Source organism: Mus caroli, unplaced genomic scaffold (genome assembly GCF_978045245.1).
Source record: "Mus caroli unplaced genomic scaffold, Mus_caroli_1 scaffold_20, whole genome shotgun sequence".
Lineage (NCBI taxonomy): Eukaryota > Metazoa > Chordata > Mammalia > Rodentia > Muridae > Mus > Mus caroli.
This window is the reverse complement of record NW_028227275.1, coordinates 49,663,183-49,676,131: the sequence shown is the minus strand read 5'-3', so window position 1 is coordinate 49,676,131 and position 12,949 is coordinate 49,663,183. Positions and strand designations below refer to the sequence as shown.

Below are 12,949 nucleotides of genomic sequence, written 5' to 3'. Positions count from 1 at the left end.
ATATATGGATGGTGATGTGGTCACGGATAAAGGTGGGAGGTGAGCCCAGTGGATTCTAGAAATATGATGGCCGTTGTCTTGACATCAGGTGTGTAGGTCACTCTGTCACCTGCGATGTCACAGGTTTCTAAAGTCCTGGTACCAACAATCTTTGTTCGGAGGATCCAGCAATACCTCTTCTGGGCATATATCCAGAAGATGTTCCAACTGGTAATAAGGACACATGCTTCACTATGTTCATAGCAGTCTTATTTATAATAGCCAGAAGCTGGAAAGAACCCAGATGTCCCTCAACAGAGGAATGGATACAGAAAATGTGGTACATTTACACAATGGAGTACTACTCAGCTATTAAAAATGATGAATTTATGAAATTCCTAGGCAAATCGATGGATCTGGAGGGTATCATCCTGAGTGAGGTAACCCAATCACAAAAGAACTCTCATGATATGTACTCACTGATAAGTGGATATTAGCCCAGAAACTTAGAATACCCAAGATACAATTTGTAAAACACATGAAACTCAAGAAGAACGAAGACGAAAGTGTGGACACTTCACCCCTTCTTAGAATTGGGAACAAAACACCCATGGAAGAAGTTACAGAGACAAAGTTTGGAGCTGAGATGAAAGGATGGACCATCCAGAGACTACCCGACTCGGGGATCCATCCCATAATCAGTCACCAAACGCAGACACCATTGCATACACTAGCAAGATTTTGCTGACAGGAGCCTGATATAGCTGTCTCTTGTGAGGCTATGCCAGTGCCTGGCAAACACAGAAGTGGATGCTCACAATCAGCTATTGGATGGAACACAGGGTCCCCAATGGAGGAGCTAGAGAAAGTACCCAAGAAGCTGAAGGGGTCTTTGTTAACATTTTAAGCATTAAAAACTGTAAAAATCCCACTTAACTTCAAAGGAAATACAGAAATCCAGTTCAGTTATCATGGTAATCTATTAGAAGATGGTTATTGTAGAATGCAAGGTTCTTCAATCTTTCTATGAGATAGAGATCTCAACTCGTTAATTTGCAGATGTTTGTTCTTCTGGGACAGGCAGAAATTGAAATGTTATCAGTAAGCAAGGGTAGGGATAATTCAAGTACTTGTATTTCATTTATTAATAAATCTGCAACATTAATTTTACCTTTACAAACAAACCAAGACAGAGTCCTGTGATGTAGAGGATCTTCATTTCCTCCCTCTGAACCTGTTTATGTCCTGCTCAGAAGGAAGGCAGTAATCCTACCTTACATATTGATAGTGAGGACCTGAACTAGCATAGCTTGAGGCAGTGTCTTAAAGATGTGGCTTGGTTTAAAATCAAATAAAGCAAGCCACAAATTTGAAAAGGAAGATATTTAATATTCTACCTCCACTGCAGCGCACACATACACAAAGTTTGAAGCAAAAGCACTTGTTTATTTTGTACTGTCTCTGTGTCTTAGGGCTCCAGGTGTAGCTCAATTGGCTGCCTCAGTCTCAAGGTCTCCTCAAACCTTAATGAGGAAGGACTTGCTTTCAAGGTCACACAGAGCTCTTGTCAGGATTTAATTTCTGTAGGGCTACTGAGCTGGAGACAGCAGTTCCTTGCTGGTCACAACTGGAGGTATCTGTCTTATGTTCTTGCCTTGTTTACTTTTTCATAGGGAAGCTTCTTACAAATAGCAGCTGACTTCTAGAACAAGATGGGGGTAGGGAGGTAAGGACAAGAGAGAAAGAGAAAGAATAAGGAAGAGGGGGAGTACTCAAAAGGAAGAAAAGCAGATGCAACAAGGACAATAATGTGTTTTTTTAACCACAGTCTCATATGTAACAGATGGTTATGTTGGTTCTGTCCTATTATTAGAACTGAATAATGAGGCTTGACACACACTCAAGGCAAGGGAACAACAGTGCATGGGCATGAAGACCAGTGACAACCGAGCACATCATTCAAAGCTCAAGTTAATGTGAATTCATCTTCTTACACTCTCCTCCACATGCAACATAGACAACAACCCTTCCTCCTGACTCTATATGGCCAAGAAACACTTAAAAAAATGTACAACATCCTTATTCATCAGAGAAATGCAAATCAAAATGACTCTGAGGTTCCATCTTATACCCATCAGAATGGCTAAGACACAAAGTAGAATACATGTAACACAAGTAAAAAACACAAGTAAAATACATGTTGGCAAGGATGTAAAGCAAGAACAGTCCTCCAGTGCTGGTGGGATTGAAAACTGCTAAACCACTCTGGGCATATACCCAAAAAACTCCCCACCATACCACAGGAGCATGTGTTCCACTATGTTCATAGCAGCCTCATTTGTAATAGTCAGAAGCTCAAAACAACCCAGAAGTCCCTCAACTGAAGAATGGATACAGAAAATATGGTTCATTTACACACTGAAATACTATCCAGCTATTAAAAACAAGACATCATGAAATTTTAAGGGAAGTGGATGGAACTAGAAAATATCATCCTGGGTGAAGTGATTCAGGCCCAAAAGGACATGCATGGTATGTACTCACTTATAAGTGGATATTATCCATAAAGTACAGGATTATCATGTTATACTCCACAGACCCAAAGAAACAGAAGCAGTAAGGAAAGTCCAAGGCAGAATGTATGAATCCCACACAGAAGGGAAAACAAAACAAACATGGGAAATGAATGGAGGGATGGAACTATATGGGAGAGGGGGTGAGGAGGGAAATGGGTAAAGGGATCAGGTGTTGGGAAGGGGTTGGAGAGGGCTTGGAGAGAGAACAGAAATTGGTGGGGGCATCTCTGGGACTAGTGGGAGACCTGAGATGGGGGGAAGCTCCCAAGAGTCTGTGGGAATGACCCTAGCTGAGACTTTTAGTAGCTGAGGATATGAAGACTGAAGTGGCTAGTTCCTTTAGCCAAGTAGGACTTCCAGTGGAAAGAGGAGGACATCAAGACACTCACAAAACTTTCAACCCAAAATTTGTCCTTTCTACAAATTTTAAATACAAATACAAGATGTATGCAGGGATAAAGATGGAGCAGAGGTTGAGGGGATGCCCAACCAGACACTGGCTCAACTTGAGACCCATCCCAAGGGAGAGAGCCAATACCTGACAATATTAATGATACTCTCCTATGCTTGCAGACAAGAGCCTATCATTTCCTGCGAGGCTTCACTCAGGAGCAGATGGAAACATGCAAAGACCACAGCCAAACATCAGGTGAAGCTCAGGAAGTCTTGTAGAAGAATGAGGGGTAGAAGTGAGTGAGCCAGAGGGGTCAAGGACACCACACAAAGACCACAAAGTCAACTAACCTGGACCCATGGGGTTCAGAGACTGAACCACAAACCAAAGAACATGCTGTGCTGGATCTAGGCCACACACATACACATTTGGAGCAGATCTGCATCTGGGTGAAGTGGAAGTTTCTGGATATGTCAGGTGATATAGACTCACATAGTATTTTCCTGATACCGACTTGCATGGTGAGGCTTTCTCACATAGTGTTTTGCTGAGGCAAGATACATGAGAGGACACATGATGTTTGGGGAGAGTATAAATAGGACTCAACAGACAGTGACAGAGCACTTGTATAGCTAGCTTTGCAATACGTCATTGGTCTTCATCTTCGCTGATGTTCACTTTGTTGAGAGTGGCACGGTAAGGAACTTTTCCTGGCATCTCGGCTGGTCCTGGTCACTGATATTGACTTGTGCCAATTCAACTGTTGGAGGACTGGTGGTTTCTGCTAGATTGTCCCACTGCTGCTGATTCATGTTTGCTATCCCAACACTACTTTACTGGACTGCTGGTATACTGACAAACGGAGACTGGACTCCCCCTACCCCCAAGAACCTACTTCTAAACAGGTCCACAAGCCCTTGTCCTATTTACCATCTTTCCTCCCCTACCTTTGGATGATGGGCTAGAAGGGGGATTGGTCAAAAAGTTTGAGAACGCTTATTAAAAGTAGGTTTTTAAAAATCTAAGCCTACAGCTAAGTCTTTATATGTGTCCTCTAACAAGCAAAGAAGAGGCACAGGGTGGGCTGGTACCTAGTGGGGGTTTCCTCTTCTCTCAGAAGCTGTGGAGGGGTAATGGGGGATGGATTTGTGAGGGCAGGACTGGGATGAGAGGAGGGAGAGGGTCTGCTATTGGGATATCAAGTGAATAAATAATTAATGAAAAAGTATGGTATTCTTGTCCTTTTTCTTGCTAAAACTCATCAGTGACTCTTGTTACAAAAAGACATAGTCCAGACTCTTAGAATAGCAGTCCAGGTTCTGCATTGCTGGATCAACCATCTTTGTACTCTATCACCCTGTGGCACACAGCTCCACTCACTATCAGCAAAACAACTACATCATCTTTGAACCTAACTCATCCTTTCATGTCTTTTGTCCTCTGCCTCATATGTCCTATGTCATGTGTGTCAAATTTCCACACCTCCTTCAACATGGAAGTTTTCTGAAGTACATTCCAGTGGTCTCCTGCGTGGTCCACCAACTTCAGATCACTTTTTAACACTTATTCTACCTTTGTCTTACACCTGACTACTTGCATAACTGTCACCCTGAAAAGACCATGAAATGCTTCCGAGTATCAACTGGCTGTTGTTCATTCTCCAGAGCGATTATAAAGTAGCTCTGCTACTAATATGTGAAGAATGAATAGCTGAATACCAAGATAAACATCAACTAAAGATCCCTGTCTTACTAAGGTAGGAAGATAACCCTTCCTAGATCCAGGGTGTTAAATTAAATGCAATTGCAAGTCCATATGTCTTCAATGGTTAGCTTTATGTAACTAAATTGCTATATTTAAAATACTCTGCTTCATTACAAGGTTTGGTATTATGGGGTTCAGTGTTTTCTTTCCTTATTCCAGTCTTCATATCCCAATCTACACCTATGACTTCTACGGTAATTTCTTCACATCACATGTGATTTAGATTTTCAAGCAAAGTCCCAATCCTTGTATGTATAAAACATAAAGGGTATGGCAAGAAAAAAATCAGAAAGGATCTCTTACCATGAAGCCTACTGTCATTTCAGACCTGCAGAGAACAGGCTGTTTCTTGCAACATAAATGAATACGTCCTAAAGAGCAGCACAATGAGCCTCCTTGGGCACACAATGGCTCAGAACATTTAGTAATTAATAAAGTAAGCCATGCGATGTGGCTCTTCCCCCACTTGGGTGTTTGAATACTGATGTAGAATCTTTCATTATGGCTTTATATTTGTTTGCATTTGTTCTCTCTCAATATCACAGAGAGGGGAGCTCAATAAACATTATCCAAATTTTATCATTAATAAAATCACAGAGAATTAAGGTGTTTCCAAGTTAACAAATGACAGTGATATTCATGAGCTCTCATGTTTGAATACCCTGATTATGGAACAAAACTGCCCAGGTCTAACCTCAGCTCTAGTAGTAGCTGTTCTATGACTTTGGCTTAATATAATCACTTGTGCTTCAGTCTCCTTATTTGTCCACTGCAGAAAAATCAAATCTTGTGGGTTTTGTTGAAGATAAGTGAGTTATAACTAAATGAGTAATATGGAAAGTATCAATTCCCTTACACAAACCTTTGGGAAACTATTTACTAAACGAAACTAAACTGCACTGCCTTCTAAAAAAAAAAAAAAATCTTCCACTGAAAACTAGCTGGGCATTCCAACCTACTAGGAAATAACAGCATCCAGATTCAATATCAATTACTAATGTACTTTTCAGAGGAAACTCAACAGGACTAAAAACTTCCAACATAATTTAAAGGACAAAAGATGTTGGAAAGGATGATGAAACGCATCCTTCATCCATAGTCATCACTGTGCCTTTGTAGATTGTAAGTACTACACACTTAAAGTCACCTGCCTGCAGGACTTTGAGCACCTTTCTTTTTTTGGTGGGGGAGGGGATTGAGACAGAAATACCTTTCCTGCTCAAACACCAATTTCACACCCATCTTGGTCATTTATACCTGCCCTGACCATTATATAGCCTCCAGTCCTTTAATCCCTCTATCCTGAAACTTCATAACACTGGTATCTGCTGACCCTCAGCGTAATTACGGTTTGGGTTGTTAAATCTCATTGAAATTTTTTCTTTCAAGGCAGGAACTACTTCGTACATGCTCTTTCCCACTTTCTTTTTACTTAACACAAATGGATACACAGTGGATACACAGAGCCCAGTAAGGAGTTGTTTGCTGCTGTTTTTATGCCATTAAGTACATCAGTAAATAACTAGAGAGTAATAAATCTAATATGTGCCCCAACCCTTATAAAAATAGTAAGCCATTGTGTTCTGTAGGGCGTGGTTCTGATGCTTTGATCAGGAATCTGCCCGTGAACATTGAAGTTCCTGTCCCCCTCTTGGTTCTTGATCAATCAAGTTGCTAGCAGCTAATGGCTAGACAGAAGAGGCAGAACTTCCAGGTTCCCACAGGCAGGCTCAGAGATCCAGAAGGGGAAAGGAGATTCACCATGCTTTGGAGGGAGAGTCACCAACCATGTGAGAACTTAGGTAGGGTTGCCATTGGGCTGCTTCCCCAACTGGGCCTGGGGTAGCAGGTGGGAGATTAGAAATGCAACTAAGTTGAGAACAGATTTAGAGGTGTTGAGCTAGGACTAAAGGTAACTGAACAACCAAATTAAGGTCAGATTTAGAGAGTTAAACTGGGAGTGAAGGTAAGGGCACATTAGCCACGGTAGGCTTAGAAGTGACAGGCCATTGAACTAAAAAGCACATTAAAAATAAAATAGTGTGTGCCTGTTCGTGTGTGTGTGTGTGTGTGTGTGTGTGTGTGTATGTGTGTGTGTGTGTGTGTCTTTCATCTGAGGACTCAAGGGAACCTGGATAGGAGCTGGTAGTGCCATCAGCCTGGAGCTTAAAGCTGGGTAATAGAAACTACATGCTACAAAGTTCTGATATCATTGTCTTGAGAAAAATAATCAACAGGAAATTCATGGTTGTATAACAGTTCCAGGATTGAAACATCCCATCCATCAGGGATCTCCTTAAACAGAAAGGTAAACAACTCAAAATACCTTCAGGTAGTTCCTGAAAGTGACCAGATTTTCTAGGCCCTTCCCTCCCAAAATAACTAATAAGACTGCCAAAAGTCTTATTGCCCTATTAATTAAGATCAAGTGTACCGTTGACTGGGCAGCCTTCTGAGCTTGGTGAACAGTGAAGGACTCCCTTCACTGGCAGGACTTTCCCTTCTCTGACCTTGTCTACAGAGTTCAAAAATAGAGAACCCACACAGACTTCAGTGGCCTCTGTATTTTGGTCTGTGTGGGTTCCCTATGTGGGGTGAGTGGACAGATGTGTATAGTATCTCCCCTGGTAGAGTTTTGTCACATAACACCCACCAGGGATCCTAACAACCAGCCTTGTCCAAGTGTCCACTTTGTATCTTTCTTCATGGATAGGCACTGTTTATTGGCTCCAAATGTAAATCAGTATTTTCTCTTTCCAACTCCAGAGAAGCTCAAGTAACTAAAGAAGGTTTTCCATAGTGTGTAGACATGAATAAAAAGGTTTTCCGTCAAAGAACAGGCCAGATTAGGTCAGATTAAAATAGAGGCAGGTTTATTAGATGCTGCTCCCAGGAGGGTTTACTGCTCCCAAGGACCAGGGCTAAGGAGATCTCACACCTCGGCTAAATCAAGGGGATTTTATAGGTCTTAAGCCAGGGGTGATGACATGTCATTCAGGAGCTTAGATTTTGCCTATATATGGTTAAAAGCTGAGCTATGGGTGGGCGTTCGGCACTCTTGGGTGAACTGCCAGAAATGCAGAGGTGAAGGGTGATAACATGTTAGCCCAGACATGCCAGCAGGGTTGAGGGAAGGAGAGCAGCTGGGTTTCTCCCAGCTTGTGTGCGGCTGAGCAGGGGTATCTGCCAGGGCACTCCGGTGGAGTCAGTTTGTGAGGCAGAAATGCCAAAAAGCTGCTCATGAGAAATGGATTTCTAGGACTCTCCTCCTGGAAGTCTGACGAAAGTCAGCTCTCCAGTTTGGGTCAGTTTGACAGGCTAAAAGCCTGGAAGCTGTTCACGAGGATAAGAGTTCCATGGAAATTCCCCTCCCGGAGTTTTGGCGTTTTCCCCTAACCCATAATAATCAAATTTCCACCACGTTAGTCTAATGTATAGATTCACGTGCACTCCATTAAGCATTACCTTATAGTAAATGCCTTTTAAGATTGTATTCTAACATAGCTAAAGCCTTTTCCCAGTGTTCTTAGATTCCAGATAGCAGCAAGGAGTTTAACCTATTCAGTAACTAATTAAGCACTACAATAAAACAATAAAACACAGCCATTAAGAGACTGGGAATCTCACTGAGATAGAAATCTTTACTACAAGTTACATTCCATGTCAGGAGTGAGTTAATATACTATCCTGATAAGTAAGAAAGTCTCCAGACAAGATAAAGTTTTACAAGACCTAGAATTTAGAGCTCTGTGATACCCCATTAATCTTGAGGCCTGTCAAAGAGTTAAACCCCCTGGTGCTATTAACTCTAAAGTGTGAAATTCCTGCCTGGCATTAGGCTTTTCCCAGGCAGGGCTTGTTATCCCTAATGTAAACATTTAACTAGTTCCTGCAAATTCTTTTCTGTTGTATCTGGTAAATTTCAGTGTACCTTGTCTTACTTGTGATTTGTAGCTCCTGATAATTCACTGTAATATAATAGTCTCATGTTTTACCAGAGAATTACATTCAGATTCAACACCTCTCTTGTGTGTGTGTATCTGTCTGTCACCCCATCCGACTCTTTGCCCATCTGCTCGAGAGACTCGTTTTTACGCAGGCACAGGGAAATAGAGGGACTGCGGCAGGTATCAACTGAAAACTAGCTAGTGATAAACACGAAGAGGAAGAGGAATAAGAAGAGGAGGAGGAGGCAGGGGTTGGAGGGAGGGGTGGGGGAAGGGAGAGACAGGAAGAGTGAAAGAGGGAGACTGACTTAAATGACGGTATTCATAATTGTAGAAACAAATTTAGATGAATGTGTGTAGTCTCCAATAAAGTAAATAGAACAGAAATTGAACTCCAGAGTTTTCCCTAGAATCTTTTCCATGAAAAGTAATTAGGAGGAAATATTAATAATTTTAAAATTCCAAATTTACATAATAGGGGTCATTACAGAGATTGGAATGTTGGCATAATGTTATCGTGCATTGTGTAAAGATTATTCTTGTGTTATTCAAATGCCGATTTCTGGTGCCCTATATATTTGCTTGCAATTGTAATGCTTATTGTAAGAAACTCCTGTCACAATGCTGTGTAAACATTACTCCCCACTTATCTCTGATTGGTTACTAAAAAGCTGGTCAGCCAATGACTTGGCAGAGGAGGTAATAGGACAGGACTTCTGATTCCAGCCAGGGAAAAGGTAGTGAGAGGGGAGAAGAAAGAATTTGCTACAAGGTGAGGGACCAGATGTCACCATGAGAACACACATGGAGCAGAGAGCCAGATCAATACTAAAATGCAAGTATCTTGGGAGTTTTTAATAGAAACTAACTAGATTACTTTAGAGGATTAGAATAGATCGATAGCTGCTCAGTTATTGTGCCTTAAAGCTTGTTAAATAAATCTAATAATCTGTTTCAATTATTAGGAAGATAGCAGCTGGCTTAGAGAAAAACCTGCCACTATTAAATTTGCACCAACACTGGAATGTTCTCAATTTTGGTCTTCTCTTGTTGTGGCTTCAACCCTTTCCAGAGGCACAGTGTTGAAGAATGCTAACAATCTAAAAACTATATCTAATGAAAAGTCCAGAGTAAGACACAGAGGTAACACAGGATGTCTTGGAAAGTAGTAATAACGTTACTATATTTCTATTTAAATATCAAGGCTCAGGGAACATCCTGAAAGAAGAGGCAGAAAGAACATTAAAAAATAGCAGGGCCGGGCGTGGTGGTGCACACCTTTAATCCCAGCACTTGGGAGGCAGAGGCAGGCAGATTTCTAGAGTTCGAAGACAGCCTGGTCTACAAAGTGAGTTCCAGGACAGCCAGGGCTACAGAGAAACCCTGTCTTGAAAAACAAAAAAACAAAAAAAACAAAAACAAAAACAAAAACAAAAAACAAACAAACAGCAGGATGGGGAGGAGGGCTCTGAAATACTTGTCTTCTAGATATGTCATGACATGGCTGTAGCTCTCATGAACTCAGAGAGCTGTGGTTACCTGCACAAGACCTGAACAGGATCAAGCCTTACACAGTCCACCATGTAGAGAGAGCACATAAGAAGTCCCACTCCTATCTGAGAAGCTATTGTCAGCTGATGGCTGCTAGGGCAGACAGGGACATTTTTCTTAAGTGGTGTAGTCACTGCTAAGTTTCTCATGGTCCAGTAAATAATTACACCCACATTCCTACAGGCAACATTAACTAAAGTTAATGCTATACAAAAACACAAAGACACACACACACACACACACACTCACACAGTGAATATAGGAAACGAATTCAATGGGAATAAGGGGTTCAGAGAGACTGGAGAAATATAAGAGGGTAATGTGGCTGAATATGATCAAAATAGAGTATAGGCATGTATAAAATCATTAAAGAATAAAATTTTTATATATTTTCAGGGTTTGAAGAGATGGCCCAGTGGTTAAAAGCATGTTCTTCTCTTTCAATTTTCAGCACACACATGGTGGCTCACAACTGTCTATAACTCCAGTTGCAGTGCCTCCAGGACTTGTTTAACCATGCACATGGTATGCAGACATTTGTTCAAGCAAAACACCCATACACATTAAATAAATGTTAAGTAGTACATTGGCAATTCTGTCTTGAAAAGCCCACACTCCTCTTTCACTCTTGTCTAAATCTTTCTGTGAATATCATTTCTTCCTATATTTAATAAATTTCAACCTTGCATCAAAGAGAGAGAAAGAGAGAGAAACTATTTTTCACTTAGTGTATTTCTTTATCCTCATGATTATTTCAGAGTTTAAACGTAAATGCTTGGAGCATTTTCATCCCCATTTCCCAAGATGACTAACCTGAGGATAAGGAAAGAAAACTGGCCTTTAAAACAAAAAGAACAATATAAAACATCTTTAAAACAGTACCAAACCAAAGGTATATCAAGCCCCACTTCTTCATATTGCGTATATTCAACTCAGAATTTCTATACAAGATATTGTAGAGGATTATCTAGAGTGCTTCTTGTGTTTGGATCAGAACCAATTTCATTATCACTCTCCTCAAAGCATCCTTGAGTTCTCTGTTCCTCATGCTGTAGATCAAAGGATTCAGCATAGGGGTGATGAAGGTGTAAACCACAGATACTACCTGGCCCCTCTCAGGAGAGTAGCTGGAGCTGGGACACAAGTAGATGAGACTTGTGCATCCATACTGCAGAAGGACAACCGTCAGGTGGGAAGAACAGGTAGAGAAGGCTTTGTGCCTCCCCTCAGCTGAGCGGATCTTCAGAATGGCATCCACAATGAAGACATAGGAGAGAGTGATGAGGAGGAAAGGGATGGTGAGGACAATGACACTGACCACAAACAGAGTGGCCTCATGGACATGGGTGTCTGCACATGCCAGTCTCATGACAGGGAGGACATCACAGTAGAACAAGCTGATTTCCTTACTGCTACAGAAAGGCAATTGGAAGATGAGCACAGTCAACTGCATGGCCAAGATGAAACCCAGCAACAGGGACCCCAGGGCCAGCTGGACACACAACTGCCAGCTCATGATGAGGGTATAGCGCAGAGGGTGACAGATGGCCACAAACCGGTCATAGGCCATAACAGCCAGCAGAATACAGTCAGCACTGCCCAGGAAGATGAAGAAGAACATCTGGGCACCACAGCCTGCCAAGGAAACCACAGTCCTCTCTGTGGATAGGATGCTGGCCAGAGTCAGGGGGGCTATGGTAGAAGAATAGAAGATCTCCAGGCTAGCCAGGTTGGCCAGGAAGAAGTACATAGGGGTGTGGAGACACCGATTGATCCAGATGGTGAGGACAATGGACATGTTTCCTCCGATGCTGACCAGGTACATCATGAGGAAAAGCACAAAGATCAGCATCTGCACCTCGGGGAGTTTGGAGAAGGGGCGGAAGTGGAAGAGGACCATCCCAGTCTGATTTCCTTCCTCCATGAACTTAATGCGTTGGGTCTGCCACTGGCACAGGTGATAGCCCTGAGGATAGACTGAACCTACCTGGAGGACACTTGTCATTATTCACTCTGTCATTATTCATTGTCATAGGCTCTTGACATAGCAGTTCCTCTTGACCCTTGAGGCTGTCACATTTTCCATATGCCTAAGTTTTACCCTTTCTGCACAGATAATGCTCTCAGTCCCTCTTGTTTTGTTTGGGATCCTGCTACATAACGTACTTGCTCAGCTTCCTATTTCTAGTCCTGTTTTCCATTCTAGAGCAAATATACTTCCCATAATATAAATCAATTGCATCAATGTTATGTCATCTTTCAAAGCCTTTTGCTGTGTGTGGTGACCTAAGCCTGTAATTCCAGCATTTAGGAAGCAAAACAAGAGAATCAGGAATTTAAGCTCCTCTCCAGTTACAGAGAGAGTTTAAGGGCAGCTTGAGCTAAATGAAACACCCTCTCATAAATAATTAACAACAAAATCTTTGTATACTCTTTCCATACCAACCATTTCCTCTCCTTTATCTCAAGTATTCTGTTGTGAATTTCTCTACTGTTTGAGAACATCTTCCTGAAGATCACCAAGGATTTCTGAATCAAACAGATAGTTGTAACATCTATGTTGCATTCAAACCTGTTAGAAACTCCTCACTTCTGGTTTCAGTGATACTGGCCCATCCTCCCACTGCTCTGGATGTGACTCAGGCAAGGCTTTCTGGCTACTCACCAACTGTCCTTGGATCCATGCTCAACTTTCCCATGCCCTTTAGAAGTCTCTAAAGACTGCATCAGATAACTCT

General features: G+C 41.8%; 1 protein-coding gene across 1 annotated transcript; it reads right to left on the bottom strand.

Annotated features, from left to right (window-relative positions):
* Positions 1–11,178: 11,178 nt before the first annotated feature.
* Positions 11,179–12,135, bottom strand: LOC110286042 (olfactory receptor 10V1-like). Its single transcript, XM_021152493.2, has one exon. The coding sequence runs from the start codon at positions 12,133–12,135 to the stop codon at positions 11,179–11,181; it is 957 nt and encodes a 318-aa protein (XP_021008152.1).
* Between the last annotated feature and the right edge of the window lie 814 nt (positions 12,136–12,949).